The sequence below is a fragment of the Lathamus discolor genome, chromosome 10, assembly GCF_037157495.1.
Source record: "Lathamus discolor isolate bLatDis1 chromosome 10, bLatDis1.hap1, whole genome shotgun sequence".
Taxonomy (NCBI): domain Eukaryota; kingdom Metazoa; phylum Chordata; class Aves; order Psittaciformes; family Psittacidae; genus Lathamus; species Lathamus discolor.
Window position 1 is genome coordinate 12053915 of NC_088893.1, and position 14283 is coordinate 12068197.

A 14283-nucleotide genomic window follows, 5' to 3' on the forward strand; every position below is an offset into this window, starting at 1 on the left:
AACGACACGGGCGCCGTTGCCTAGCAACTCCGGGGCAGACGGGTCGCCGCCGCGGCCAAGCCTCCAAGGAAGGCGCTGCCCGTCCCCGCCCCCCCCCGCAGAAATCAGCAGACCGCGGGGTTTAAATAAAATAAAAAATTAAAAAGTTCTTTATTGGGGCCAGCTCGGGTCCTTCCCCGCAGCACAGGGACGGGGGGGACCCCGCGGGGAACAGGGGGTTGCAGGAGGAGGATAGGGTTAGCCCCGGGGATCCCCGCGGGGCAGGAGAGCACCGGGAGCCCCCCGCAGAGGAGGGGGCCCCGCCGCAGCGAGGCGGAGGGCACAGTGAGGAGAGGCAGCACCTCACTGGGCTGCGCTGGAAGTGGTTTTCTTCAGGGTGAAGTTGGTCCAGTTCACCGCCACCTTCTGCCGTGTCTGCTTGGCCGAGTCCAGGCAGAACCTGGCGGGGACAGGAAGGACAGCGCTGGTCAGCCCCCAGCCCCTCTGCCCCACACCCCGAGCCGGGTTTGACCCCTCGGGGCTGCCCCTCACCTCTTGAAATACTCCACTTCTCTGTCGGTCTCGTCCATCTCGGCCCCATCAAGGTCCTTGGGCAGGAACACATCATCTGGCAAGGCAGAGGGGCAGAGGGTCAGTGCAGGGGGCAGGGAAGGTGCCAGCGGAAGATGGCAGCACAGAGCGGCATTCCCGGCACTCACCGATCGAGGTATTGGATTTTTCCACCTTGTTGCGGCTCTTCCTGCTCTTGCCCTTGGGCTGGGGGGAACCCCCTAAAATGGGAGGCACTGGCAGCTGCCGGTCCCCAGTTCCCAGTGCAGGCAGCTGCTGCTGCGCTGGCTCTGGCAGCTCCGCTTTGCCCTCTCCCCTCCGGCCTTTCCACTCGCTGTTTCTCTCCTTCTCCATCCTGCTGCCGCCCCAGGGCTGCCCCTTGCCACTCTCGCCCTGCTCAGCACAGCTGCCCACCCGCTGCGGCTCTGAGGCACTGGCCTTGGAAGGGTGCTTGGTTCCCAGCACCTGCCCCTTCACACCAGAGCTCTCCAGCCGGGGCGCTGCAGCCATGCCCTCCCCCTTCTTTGCTGTCCCATTCTGCCGCTTGTTCTTGCGCTGCCGGCTCGGTACTGGTTCCGGCGGCTCCAGCCCCTTGGGCTGTGGTCCCTCCTTGGGTTCCGGGCTCAGCCCGCTACCATCCACAGCAGAGTCTGCAGCCTTGGACTGCACCCAGATCATGCGGGAGAGGCTGGGCACGGCGCTGAGGCGCTTCACCACGCCGTTCTCAGCTGCCGGGGCCGGTGGCAGCTCCCCAGACCCCTCGCCCCATCGGGGGCCCAGCTCATTCTGCAGCAGTGTGTGGCTCTTGGCAGGCCCCAGGCTGAGCGGGGCCAGGGCCAGGTCTATGTCCTGCAGGTCAGAGGAGCCGTTGAGGTTGGAGAGCAGGTTCTTCTGCTCCAGAACAGCTGCCTTCTTGGGGAAGTCGTTGACATCCAGGTTGAGGTCATAGACACTGAAGCTGGCTCGGATGGAGTCCTTGATAGTGTTCTTGATCTCCTGCAGCCGGCTGCTGAGGAAGCTGTTCACCCGCTCCAGCTCTAGCTCTGGCCACTCTAGCAGCTTCTCCTCAGCTGGCTCCCTGGCCTGGCTGGCTGCAGGGGTGCGCTCTGCCCGCTTCTGGGCCTCCGCCTCCAGCTGGGCTTTCTCCTTCTCCTGCAACATGGGTGCCATGAGGACTGGGTGGCCCGGACCCCAGGGCTAGCCATTGTTAGACAGCACACCTAAGGGCCAATGCTCAGCATGGCCACCCCCCATCTTCCAAAACCCTCAAATCGACATGTGTTCTCTGCAGTGCAACACCTGCCACACTGCACACAACACTGCTCTGGGTATGAGCGTTCACGGCACAGATGTGCCTCTCCCCACCACAGATGCACAGTGTTTGTCAGAGATGTGGCATACAGCAAGGTAGACCAGCACAATCCAAAGCACCCAGAAGGGCTGAGCCACCCTCTGCAGGATCAGAGGCAGGGGAAGGGGAAACCCTGCACAGAACCAAACACCACTGTCACCTCAGGGGAGACAGCAGCAAAGGAGATGGAGATCAACAGAACAACGAATGCAAGGGAGAGAAGACAAAGCCCTGCCAGGGGCAGAGTCTTGCTCTGACCTTCTTCCTGCAGCCTGCCCCAGGCAACGCTTCCCTCTGCCCATCCTCACCTTCTTCTTCTGCTTGTGCCGTGCTCGCTTGGCTGCCTTGGCACTGTTCAAGGGCTTAGGCTCTGTGCTATTGATGTAGTCCAGTAGCTCGTCCACGTTGCGGTGGTCCACGGCAGGCTCTCCCGAGCTGCTGTTGTGCCCCAGTTTCTGTGGCAGCTCCTCTTTCCTCTTGGTGAGGCGTGAGCGCAGCTTCTCCCGGATCTCAGCATAGTTGCGGCTGGTGGGAGCAGCTGGGGGCTGCAGTAGGTGAGGGCCATCAGCTGGGCAGGCACGCAAAGCCAATCCCAGCTTCCCACCAGCCCCACACTGACCTCCCCAACCATCCCTGCCTCACAGGTCCCAGCACGAAAAGTCAGCACAGCCCCCACAGAACTCTCTTCCACCGTGAAGCCACAGGGTTTGGCTGGCAGAACCGAGCCCCAGGGCTGAGCAGATGTCTGCAGGCTGGGAGTGAGGGGACCACCACACTGATGATGATGATGACAGAAGCGAAGGGGGCATGCACACACTGGCAGGAAGCAGCTGTGGCTAGACCTGCCCATCCCCGTGCTCTTGGCACACGGGCTGTGTAACACCTCACCGCAGAGCACAAGGACTGGGGGTGGCTCCAGACCAGCCCCTCACTCACCGCGTTGTGGCCGAAGAACTCACAGTAGCAGCAGTCGCAGAACTTCCCATCTTTCTGGTTGGTGGAGGAGGAGGTGCAGGAACTGCGCTCGGAGCTGCTGTCCTCGTCCTCCCCGAGCCCCTCATCTGCCTCGCAGGGCTGCGGCGGGTGGCAGCCGGTACCATTTGCGAATTTGTGCCCTTTGCAAGAGGGGTCCCTGCGGAGGAGGGGAGAAGGGCAAGAGGTGAGCAGGAGCCAGGGGGTCTCAAAAACTGGCCCACACACTGCTTGTGTAGGAACACCCCTCCCAGGGCAGCCTGTGCCCGAGCAGAAGGATTTGCAGGGCAAACCCCCTCCCCTGCATCCTCCTCCAGGGGAGATGCCAGAGGAGCTCACACAAAAGACATCTGTAGCTCCTCGCCCCCCAGGGCCTCTGGCAGGCAGGAGGCTGGTGCACCAGAGCTCCAGAAATCAGTGTCCCTCTGCCAGGCCACAAGCTGTTTCCAGGGCAGGGAGCGGTACTCACTGGGGGCAGCAGGTAGCACAGGTGAGAAACGCTGGAACTGCATGCAGCTGCCAGACATCCCCACGGGCAGGCAGGCCCGACTCCCACAGCCACAGACCACCCAGCTCAGACAGGGAGGCCAGGGCAAGGCCCACAGCACAACTCCTCCAGCTCCAGCTCAGGACCTGGCTGGCCCTCCACAGGGAACACTTAATCAGCGGAGAAAAACCAGCATCCGCTCTCTTCCAGGGCACAGGCAGCCCAAAGAGGGCCAGGGGAGCAGGTGAGCAGAACAAGACCACAGGCTTCATCTTCTTGAGGACTTTTGTTCAGTGCCACAGCTGCCCGACGGGTCCCACTGACAAAGGTCCTGTTGGCCAACAGCAGGTTGACCGGGCGGTTCCTTTTGGTCTTTTAGCTGGAGGAGGAGCAAGCACAGTCTCTTCTGCACCACAGTACTAAAGGACAACCGCAGGGAGAAGACACGTGGGGAGAGAAAGAGCTGAACCCTCATTAGACCAGGGGTCTGCAGCAGCGGAACTGCCCTGCAAAGACAGTGGCTCTCCGCACCAACACACCAGAGCGGCCAGCCCCTCCGCAGGGAAAAGCACATCCGCGGGCAGGGAGAAGGGGCACAAAGCCCAGAAAGGAGAGGCTGGAAGCAGAGAGGGCTCCTCTACTCACCTGTTTGTGCTGGGCAGCTGGTGGGAGGCAGGAGGAGGGATGAGCGAAGTGCTACAGTGCCCATTGCAGGGATGAGTGCAGCCCGACAGCGGAGGCGGCATCTTCAGCAGCGGCACGTTGGCAGGGGGCAGGTGAGGGCTCTTGCACGACCCCGGGCTGTGCAAGACCGTGCCGGTGGGAGGGGACTCAGACACCAGCTTTGGGGCTGCTGCCTGCACGCTGGGTGCAGGGAAGAGCGCAGCCTGTGGGGAGGTGCCCAGCGGGACGTGGGGCGGGGAGCCAAAGGGTCCCGCATGGGCAGGCGTCTGCTTGGAGGGGATCAGCGCTGGTGGCTGGGAGGGGAGGCCCGTGGGACTGTTGGGAGGAGCAGTGAGGTCGGAGTGCTGATGATGCTCTGAGGAGTGGAAGGCCTCACCTGCAGAGGGGCAGGAGCAGAGGCAGTCAGACACCAGCTATCCTGCATAGGCCAGGGCCACATTCAGAGTCATCCACACTCTCCACAGGCTGCTTCTCCATGGGACAAACCCCTCCTCCCCCCAGGCAGAAGGATGCTTGGGCCAGAAGCCATCCCTGCTCACAAAGGGCCTCAGCAGCACCTTCTTTCTCCCACATGATTCAGCCCTGCCCCATGGACAGCAGATCATGAGGAAAGGTGCTGGTGCAGCGAGGGCTGTGTGGAGCAGTGGCACAGGAGGCCAAGGCGGGCTCTGCCCTGGGCATGTACCTGGCGGGGTGGCCCTCCGGCACATGCTTTTGAACTGCTTCGGCAGCGTCTTGCAGAAGTCAAGTGAGGTAGGCAGAGGCGAGCCTGGGGCAGCGCTGCTGGACGTGGGGGAGGCTGCGTGGCTGTAGGGACAGGCCTTGAGCCCTGGTGCCACGGCTGGCGCCTGGCTGGTGCACTCCGGAGACACAGCAAGGCCAGGGTGCTTCTCGCCTGGAAGGAAAGCAGAGTTAGGGCTGGCTCCCAGCATCCTCTGCAAAGGCACCCAGGCATCCTGCTGGCACTGGCATCCAGAGGCCCAGCCTGCCTGCCTCTGCCCACAAGGAACCACCTAAGTTAAGGACTAGGCAGAAAGCTCTGCTCGACCCCATGGCTAGCTTCAACTCACCTAGTGCAGCAGGGGGGACCCCGAGGGGGCTGCCCTGCACGGCCCCGTTGGTGTGCTGTGAGTTCCAGAGGCCCGAGAGCTTGTGAGCAGACAAGAAAGAGCTGGGGTCCCAGTCCCCTGAATTCCCGTGGCACGAGGAGGAAGAAGAGGAGGAGGAGGAGGAAGAGGAGTGGGAGCCACCCCCACAAGACTGTGACTTGCAGGATGTGTGGGATAACGAGACCTGGCAAGGAAAACAAAGAGTGAAGCAGCAGTGGACTGGGAGGGGAAGCCCTTGGCCCAGGCCATCGGCACCAAGACCTCCCCTACTGCCTGAAGGCAGGGGCTCAGCACGCAAGAACTGCTTCTGTCACTGTCGTGGGGGTGGCAAACTGCCCATCTGCCCAACAGCAACACAGCCTGGCTCTCAGGGCCCCCACCAGCACAGCCATGATGTGCCAAGGGTCACACGCCTGCTCTGTCCCCCCTCAGACCATGCCAGGGTTAAATAAAATTGAGCAGGAAAGAGGTTCTCTTCCCCTGAGCTCCATGCATGCACAGGCAGGCATTTGCTCTGGCACATGCTGCCACTCCAGGGAGGCAGCTTTGGGAGCAGGGGCACACGGCACAACACACATTGGAGCAGGGCTGGCAGAGAAGCACCTCTCCAGGCAGACAGCTCCAGCCCAACACATGCTGCCAGATAAGCCTCCATGGCAGACTCTCACCAAGGAGCCGCCAGCAGCAACCCCAGGGAGTGCAGCGTGGTGCAGGGATGTCTGAGGCGCTCAGTTCTGAGTGAGGCGGGGACCTGCACACCCAGCCAGCACCACAGCCCCCCCTTTCCAACCCTGCTCACCGCCAGGGCCTGCTCCTGCACTGCCCGCCGCTCTTCCTCCTCCACACTCTTCCGGCAGCTCTGGCAGATCCACAGTGGCATTTCTCCCAGGAGGTTCTGCACAAGCGTTGGCACGAAGTCCGGTGGCAGCCTCTCGCCCGGGGAAACCAGCCCATTATGGGATGGCCCCCCCCAGTCCTTGCGCTCCCGGTGACAGAGCAAGCAGCACGTCTGCACTGACTGGTTAGTGGTGGGCAGCACCTGCAGAAGGATACACAGACCATGAGTCACCCCACGTATGATCCACCGCATGGCAGGGCAGCAGGTTGGCGCAGGTGCAGGGCAGATGAGGCAGCAAATGAGACCTCAGGATGCTGACACCAAACCAGAGAATTTCTTGTAAGCTACATGTGGAACTGCACCTTCTCCCACTGGAGGAGAGCAGCCTCGGGCTGCCCAGCTGCTGTCAGCCTGCCATGTGCCAGCCTGGAGCATTCTGGACCCTTGGGAAGATCACACTATCCAAGAAGACCCTTGGGAAGGCTAAAGTACCAGCCTCACCACCAAGCAAGGCTGGGAAGCCCCTAGCAACTCCTACCGTCACATCTGGTACAGTGGGACCAAGGCGACTCTCAGAGCAAAGCAAGACACACAGAAATCGCCACACAGGGATACAAGAGGCTTCTGCCAGCCACAAGCCTCCCTCCTTACCCATCACAGACCCCCCACTGTGTTACCCAAGAGCCACAGGCCCTCCCTCCTGCCTCTTTGTTCTGTGCAGCCGGCGGCAGATGCACTGAGGTGGGTGCAGCCCCCGGTGCTCTCCCCGCGCTGGGCAGCAGCAGGAGCCGGGACACAGCCCGCGGGCCCGCCGGAGGCCTGACAGCCGTGACGAGCCCGGCGTGGCACGGGCGAGGGGGCCCCCATTGTCTGCCGCCGCGGCGGGGCCCCACGACAATGAGCGGCACATTGAACCGCTGCTGCGAAACAGATGGCGTCTCCCAGGCTCAAGGTGAAGCAAAGGTCAGAGGCCAAGCAGAGCAGAGCGGGGGCACAGCTCCCTTTGCCCACCCGCAGGGACGGGGGTGCTCCAGGGCCTCCCCGTGTCTCAGCGGCAGCGGACACAGCGCACGGCGGTCCCTAACCCGCCCAGCGCATCCGGGCCCGGGGCCCGCCCCCCGGCTCCCAGCCACGGCCCGGAGCAGGCAGGCTGCAGCCGGGCAGCGAGAGGTGCGGAGAGCCCGCAGGCTGCTCGGCAGATGCTCGGCCACCTGCCGCGGGCAGGGCTGGACCCTCCCGCAGGGAGGAGCGGTGGAACACCCCCCGAAGCACGGCCCCGCCGCCCCAGCACAGCGCTCTGCCCCCGCCCAGCGCACATGGGTCTCCTGAGCAGACCTGCTCCCAGGGACGGAGGAAGGGGCACTCAGAAGAGCCCTTGGCTCTCATGCTGCAGCATGCTCTCACGGCTGTCATGTCCGCAAGGAGCAGCACGCAATGGTGGGGCACAGCTTTCCTGGCTGATCCACCCTCCCCAGGAAAGTCTGAGCTCAGCTGTCCCTAACTGCTGGGAGAGATGAGCATCAGTGGGAGCCCTCAGCACCCCGGCCGTCTGCCAGCGGCACCCCAAGCTCCCACTGCAGCTCAACGCATCCGTAACCCATGGCCACGACTCAGCTCCACCGCCCAGCCCAGCCCAGCCCAGCCAAGGTCAGGCCCTGCCCGCACACCCAGCCCAGCCCCACGCGTGCCCCCGGATGCTGCACGAAGCGGCTCCCGCATCCCAGGGCGGCCAATCCCCCCGGAGAAGGGCTTGGGCTTCACCTCCCACCTTCCGCACCCACCTCAGCCTGCCCCCCCCCCGCCAAAGGTGCACCCCGGCAGCGCGGCTCCGCCGGGGCACCCCCCACCCCCCGAGGGTGCAGAGCACCCTCCGAAACGGGGAGGGGGAGGCACCAGTGCCTCACGGGCGGCGGTGCCTCAGGGATGCTCCGAGGACGCGGCCGTGCAGGGATGGGGCAGGGCTCGGGGAGGGGGAGTGGAGGGGGCTCGGCTCTGGCCCAACCCCCGGATCCTGCCCCATTCCCCCGCTGAACCCCCTTCCAAGACAGCCCCGCAGGACCTATCCCGGTACCTGAGCGGTGGCTCTGCCCGGCTCCCCGCTGCTGCCCGCCGCCACCACCACCTCCGGCAGGGCGGGCGGTTCCGGTGGAGGCGGCGGTGGCGGAGGAGGGGGAGGAGGACCGGCGTCGGAACCCCCCAGCCTCTCACGGCGAGGCCCGGAGCCGACACCCGCCGCCGCTGCCGCCGCCTTGTTCCGCCTGCGAGTCATGGCGAGCGCGGCCCGCCGCCCGCCGCAGCCAGGACAACAGCCAATATGGCGGCGCGGCCCGTCCGGCCCCTGCCCGGGGGGAAGGAGGGAGGGGGAGGCCCGGCGAGGTGAAGCCGAGGCCGCCATCTTGCGAGAGGGCAGCGATGGCGGCAGCGCGCCCCCTAGCGGGGGTGCTGCGGTGGCGGCGGCTCAGCTCCCCCGGGCCCTAAAGCGCCGCGGTGCCCCGGGGCGCCCCAGGCACACGCAGCGCTGCGCTGCACCCGTCCGGGCACAGCGGTGCCCCTCCGAGGGTGGGCTGCGCTCTACCCCCTGTCCGGCCTCCCCCGTGCTGCAGTACCCCACAGTGCACGTGTGGGCTCCAGCCTCTCTGCCCCGCGCCTCCGCGTAACAGAGCTCTCGGTGCCCACCTCAGCATTGCAGCATCCTCAGCCCCACATAATGATGTGCGTTTGCAGCTCTCCCGCACCCCAGTCCTGTCACCCCGGTCCCCCCGGTGCAGTGTGAATGAGTAGCACACTGCACACTGCCCCAGCCTTCCCACCGGAGGAAAACCCCATGACTTACATCTCCTCTGCACCCCACCCCGTGTAAAGATGCTCTCCAGGTACCCTGCGTGCTCCTGGCTGTGCTCAGTGCCACGGCATCCGTGGAATTGTGTGACCCCATCCAGGCAGGACAAGCCCTGCACGGTGCACCACATGTCCTGGTCTCTGCACAGGGTTCCCCCTATGCAGTGCCATGCAACCATGTAGTGCCATGCGGCACCATGCCCGCTGTCCCCATTTCCATCTGAGCCTCATCACAGGCTGCCTGGGGGTCTGGCCCCCCAGCGTGGACCCCAAAAAGAGTTGGGAACAGCTCAACCCCTCACCTCCCTGCCAGTTTTGGGGCCACACATCACCCCAAAACCCCCCATCGTGGCAAGGGTCTGTGTGAGCCTGGGCCTTCCTCCATACTGAACCTCCTGGGACCGGAGCTGCCCTCCGATGGTGCGGCAGAGCACAGTGCTGGGGACACGGGGACATGTGGAGCACTTGGCCGCTGAGGAAACCCCACTGTGCCCCCCAAAACCGCCGTGGCAGCACTGCCCACAGCAGAGGCACAGGCAGGGCTCCAGGTGCACTGTGCACCCACAGCCGGCTCAGCCCGGGTGCCGCAGGGCCGCCGTGACTCAGGGACTTCCTGAAGCCAAGGTGATGCCGCCGTGTTTATTCAGTCGTCCTCGGCGGATATTTTACGCGTGAATCCACCCCATTAGGCTTTCAGCCATCTGAATTATCAGCACCCACATCCTGTGGGCAGCGGTGTCAGAACTGTTGCGGCACAGGAGCAGCCTCCTTTGGCACAGCCGGCACATTTTGCTTTGCACAGCATCCTGGGCATCTCTTGGGACCCTTCCGTGGCCACTCGGCCCTTTCTGCTCCCACCAAGGGGCTGCTTTGCCCCTCTCCTACTGAAGCACCCTGCTCGCCACCCCTCTCCCTACATAGACGCAGCAGAGAGGAGGCGGATGCCTGCGGGTGACCCCAGCAGCCCGGGGATGCTCGGGGCTGAGGGGCTGCAGGGCTGCATCTCCGGGGTGTCCCGGTCTCTGGAAGGTTGGGCTCGGGGGTCCAGGGAACAGGAGGCAGGGGAACCGGGAGGGAAGAGCCAGGGAACTGAGGAGACCCGGGAGCACTCGGGAATCGGAGCCAGCAACCGAGACCGGAGCAGCCGGCGAGAGAGCCCTGCCCGCCGTACGGGGGCACCGGCCCGTCGAGCGGCAGGAAAGCCCCGGGTCCCGCAGCGGGCAGGACTGGGCGCGGTGGGGCCGGTCCGCCGGCTCGTCCCGGTGCCGGGCGGACACCTCCCCGGTCCGCCCCCGGGCGGTGCCCGGTGCCGGCCCGCCCCGTCGGCGAGCGGCGGGCGCGGGGAGCCGGGCGGCGGCAAGAGCTGCGGGGCGCGCCATGCTGCCCGCCGCCCTCCGCCGCTGGCTCCGCCGGCCCAAGGTGAGCACGGGGGGGTCGTGCAGGGGCCGACCCCCGCCCAGTCGGGGCTGCCCGGGGGCTCCGCCGGCACCGGGCGCTGGGAAGGGGGGCGGGAGGGGAGCGGCGGCGGCTGGGACCCCTCTGAAGCGCAGCGGGAGGACGAAGCGGTGCCCGGCGCCGGGGCTGGAGGCGCGGCGGGGGGTGCGGGCGGCAGCGGGCAGGACCGGGAAGCTCAACGCCCGTCCCGGCACCGCCCGCTCCCAGGGCAAGGAGGTTTCCCCCTGTCCTGTCCGTCCCGGCGGCCCCTCGGGGGTCTGCGGGAGCGATGGGGCGAGGAGCGCCCGTCCGGGCTGCCCGCTCTCCAGCGGGCTCCCCACGGACCTTTCACCCGAGCCGGTGTTTACAGCCGCGCTCGGATCCGTGCCCACGCTGCCGGGATGCGGCCGAGCTTGTTCATCCTGCTCTGCCCTGGGGAAACTGAGGTACAGGTGGGTGGGGACCGCGGCGCTCCCCGGGAGGGCTGGGCCAGGGCCCCGGTCCAGATCGGCGCAGACGGAGCCGCTGTCGGGGCCCCGTGTACCTGCCCGAGTGCTCCTGAGGCTGCCCCAAGGGCGCAACCCCCCCCATTCCGGGAACATGGGTGCTGGCTCAGCGCCCGGAGCTGCGGGGTGCTCCCACTATCGCCCTTCTGCTCTCCCCTTAGCGCTCCGACCCCCGCCTGCTCTCCCAGTTCTTCTTTGCCGATGAGAGGGTAACGCGGGTGGTGGCTGAGATCAACGGGCTGGATGCGGAGCTGGACCCGCAGCAGTACCTGGTGCTCCTCAACCAGCTCCACCTCAGCCAGGTATGGGGCAGCCCGGGCCCCGCTGTGACCCTGGGCCCTACGGGTGGCTGCGGGTGACATCCCTGCTCACCCCAGGCTCACCTGCTGTCCGTGCTGGAGCGGATCATGGAGGAGTGCATCCCCACGCAGCGGCACAGCCGTGACTACCTGGTCAAGTTCCCTGAGGAGCTCTTGGTGGACAACCTGGGGAACCACATGCTCTTTGCTGCTGAGGTGAGCACGCAGATGCTGTCCTGGGGCAGGTGATGGGGTTCAGCTCCCCACAGGCTGAAAGGGGCACCCCAGCAGAGGCAGACCCTTGGTGCAGGGGCTGTGCCGCCCCAGGCGCCGGCTTCTCACAGCCCCTGGTCCCAGCAGTGTCTCCTGGCTGGGACCTTCCTGGAGGTGGAAGAGGCAGACGGGGCTCACCTGCGGCCCCAGGCCAGGAACCTGCTGTGCAGTCTGGAGCTGGTGCGGACCGTGCTGCGGGAGCAGAGCCTGAGCCAGCCCGGCTCCTACCCAGAGCCCGTCCGCGCTGTGCTCATGCAGTTCGACCGGCTCTTCGCAGAGTTCGAGCTGAGGTGGGGGCCAGGGTTGGGATGCTGGGGGGGGGGGGGACTGTGCTGGGGCTGCAGGAACCTCATGGTCCCCTCATCTCTCCAGTTACGTGTCCTCACTGGTGGTGGTGAAGTCTCCTGAGGAGATCTACAGGCAGCAAGAGATCATTGTGCTCTTCTGTGAGACAGTGGAGAGGTGAGGGGCATCCGGAGCCAGGCAGGTGTGGTAGGGACCCCAGCGCTGGGGAGGGGCTGTGTCCTTGGGCTCAGCCCCACTGTAAGTGTGTGACCCCCCCAGAGCCTTACACCTGGGTTATCTGACCCAGGAGATGATTGATGGCTACGAACCGCTGCTGATGTTCACCATCCCTCGCCTGGCCATTATCAGGTGGGTGCAGCCCCCTGGAGAAGGAGGTGTTGAGTGCTCCCTGCCCTATACCAGTCCCCTCTTTCCCATGGAAGCTGGGATCCTGGGCAACCCCCTGATGTGAGCTGGGCTCTGTCCCCTTGCAGTGGTCTCCTCATCTACCCTGATGGTCCCCTCAGCCTGGAGCGGAGCCCTGAGCAGATGTCTCGGGTCTTCAGCCCCTTCTACAACCTCCTGAAGAAGATCAGGTACATGGTGGGGTGTGACGAGGGGGCAGCAGTGGGGCAGTGACATGGGGCTAATGCCATCCCCTCACCACAGGGACCTGCTGCGGGTGCTGTCGGTGGAGGAGCTCTGCCTGCTGGAGAGGAGCCTGTGCACAGCCGAGCAGGAAGACGCCTGCAGTCCGGCCACCCCCCCAGCCTGGGGGGCAGCCGTGCCCCGAGCAGACCCTCCTGCTCCCTGGGGTCTCCTGGATGTCCCGAGTGCCACCCCATCTCCCCCTACCTGCACGACGTGGCTGGAACCCCCTGGTGCAGTGGACAACCCGGGCACTGACTGGTGGGAGGGGTGCTTGAGGGGAGGGAGCAGGGCCAAGGTGGCCGATCCCCACCCTCTGAGACGGGGACTTTTCACGCCACCCCTGGGGTAATCGTCACCTCCGTCCTGTGCAGCCCCCAGCCCCCAGGGACGGGACTCAGTGCCACCCCCGGTGCCCACTGCTCAGAGCTGCGCTCCCGCTACAGCAGCACCAAGGACATGCTGCACACCCTCTTCGTCTGTATCTCGGGTGAGTGACCTCCAAGCCACCCCCCGCACCCAGAGCCCTCTCCCAGCACCCTGACCCCCCTCTCCCGGTGCAGGGGTGGCAGATCAGCTCCAGACCAACTTTGCCAGTGACCTGCGGAGCATCTTGAAAACAGTCTTCAAGATCGTGGCCTCGCAGGCAGAGCCCTCGGAGGAGCCAAGTGCCAGCCGTGAGTAACCCCAGGGACAGGAGGGACAGTGATGGCTCCTCTCTGCCCTGCCCATAGCCCGTCCCTGGTGAGCCCAGGCTGCAGCCCTGGGCATGGGGATGCTGCAGCCACAGTGCCCAGCCCAGCTTTGGCTGGACCACCGTAACCCTTGTCCCCGCAGAGAAAGAGGACAGTGACCTGTGTGCAGCAGATGCGCCTCACGTGGCCGACTGTCCCCTGTGCTCCAGCCCCACGGAAGCTGCTGGGCTCCAGAGGGCAGGTGAGGGCTGCACGGGATTCACGGCTGTGGGGCAGGGTCTGAGGCTGGGGCCGTTCCTGCGCCGTCCGGCCTGGCGGGGGGTGCAGCTGTCCTGGGCAGCCCCGGGCACACAGGGACAGTTGCTGTGCCCAGCCTGGGGCCAGCTCCAGGACACTCGGGAGCGTGGATCCAACAAAGGGAGCTGGGGATGATCCTGGGGCAGTGACGGGGGCCGGGATTGGGGGTTTCATGGATGTGTTTTCCCCGCAGGCACCCACCACCGGCCTGAGTGGGTACCGGACAGCATGTGCAGCCAGTGCTCTGCCTGCCGCTCGCCCTTCACCCTGCTGCGCCGCCGCCACCACTGCCGCAGCTGCGGGAGGGTAGGAGGGAGCGGGGCTGGGGCACGGGGTCCCACGGGTGCCCAGCTCCGCTCAGCCCCACTCTGGCTCTCTCCCTGCAGATCTTCTGTGCCCGCTGCTCACCGCACACCGCTGCGCTGCCACACTACGGCCAGCCCAAACCCGTGCGTGTGTGCATGCACTGCTACACCGCACACCTCGCGCCTGCGCCCCGGAGCCGGTGAGACCCCCCCCGACCAGATCTGCATCCGCAGGACAATGCAGACGGGGAGAAAGACCTGCTCTGGGGCTGCTGGGCAGCTGCGTGACCCCACAACTGCCTGGTGGGCACGGCGGCAGGACCCCCAGTGCACGGCAGTGGGACCCCAGGCAGGGGTGGGTGCAGGCCCGCCTCACCCCATGCACCGCGGCCGCCGCCGAGCGCCTGCCCCCGGCTGGAGACGCGCTTCGCGGTGGTGTGGTTTTGTTGCAGGTGAACTTTGGCTGCTGCTGGGCCCGGGGCAGAGCCTCCCCCGCCCCGGGGCCAGGCCTGAGACGGTGCAAACAGCCCTCACATGACAGCGGGTGCCCCGGGGCCGGGCCGCGCTGTGCCGGAGGCTGCCCTCGCCCACGGGTTCGGGCGCTCCCCTTCCCCTCCCCGCCGCCTCTGCCTGCTGGGCTGAATAAAGACAGAAACCGCCGGATGGGTGCCGGGACGCCACCGTTCCCGGTGCGGTGCGGGGGGGTGGGGTGG

The 14283-nt window shown here is 66.0% G+C and overlaps 2 protein-coding genes across 4 annotated transcripts; one reads left to right on the forward strand and one right to left on the reverse strand.

Annotated features, from left to right (window-relative positions):
* Window positions 1-120: 120 nt before the first annotated feature.
* Window positions 121-8385, reverse strand: FAM193B (family with sequence similarity 193 member B). The gene is given in 12 exon segments (XM_065690276.1): window positions 121-439; window positions 532-607; window positions 699-1701; window positions 2209-2445; window positions 2837-3032; window positions 4005-4419; window positions 4729-4938; window positions 5114-5336; window positions 5952-6191; window positions 8062-8277; window positions 8279-8341; window positions 8344-8385. Coding segments are annotated over 12 exon segments (3018 nt in total). The 3' UTR covers window positions 121-342.
* Window positions 8386-10146: 1761 nt separating this feature from the next.
* Window positions 10147-14229, forward strand: LOC136019751 (lateral signaling target protein 2 homolog). Of its 3 annotated transcripts, XM_065690277.1 has the most exons (14): window positions 10168-10247; window positions 10633-10714; window positions 10930-11070; window positions 11146-11283; window positions 11428-11630; window positions 11713-11802; window positions 11905-11994; window positions 12120-12221; window positions 12295-12534; window positions 12648-12763; window positions 12837-12950; window positions 13111-13209; window positions 13459-13571; window positions 13652-14229. In XM_065690277.1, the coding sequence occupies exons 2-14, from the start codon at window positions 10664-10666 to the stop codon at window positions 13772-13774; spliced, it is 1620 nt and encodes a 539-aa protein (XP_065546349.1). In that variant the 5' UTR covers window positions 10168-10247; window positions 10633-10663; the 3' UTR covers window positions 13775-14229. The 3 variants fall into 3 exon arrangements, with proteins under 3 accessions (XP_065546350.1, XP_065546351.1, XP_065546349.1); XM_065690278.1 differs by lacking the exon at window positions 10633-10714 and having other exon boundaries at window positions 10147-10247; window positions 11425-11630; XM_065690279.1 differs by lacking the exons at window positions 10633-10714; window positions 10930-11070 and having other exon boundaries at window positions 10147-10247; window positions 11425-11630.
* Window positions 14230-14283: the final 54 nt, after the last annotated feature.

Coding starts and splice junctions, on each gene's coding strand:
- LOC136019751 (XM_065690277.1), top strand. CDS start 10,664: ATGCGGCCGAGCTTGTTCATCCTGCTCTGCCCTGGGGAAACTGAGGTA. Junction 11,071..11,145: donor ACCAGCTCCACCTCAGCCAG/GTATGGGGCAGC, acceptor TGCTCACCCCAG/GCTCACCTGCTGTCCGTGCT. Junction 12,951..13,110: donor GGAGGAGCCAAGTGCCAGCC/GTGAGTAACCCC, acceptor TTGTCCCCGCAG/AGAAAGAGGACAGTGACCTG.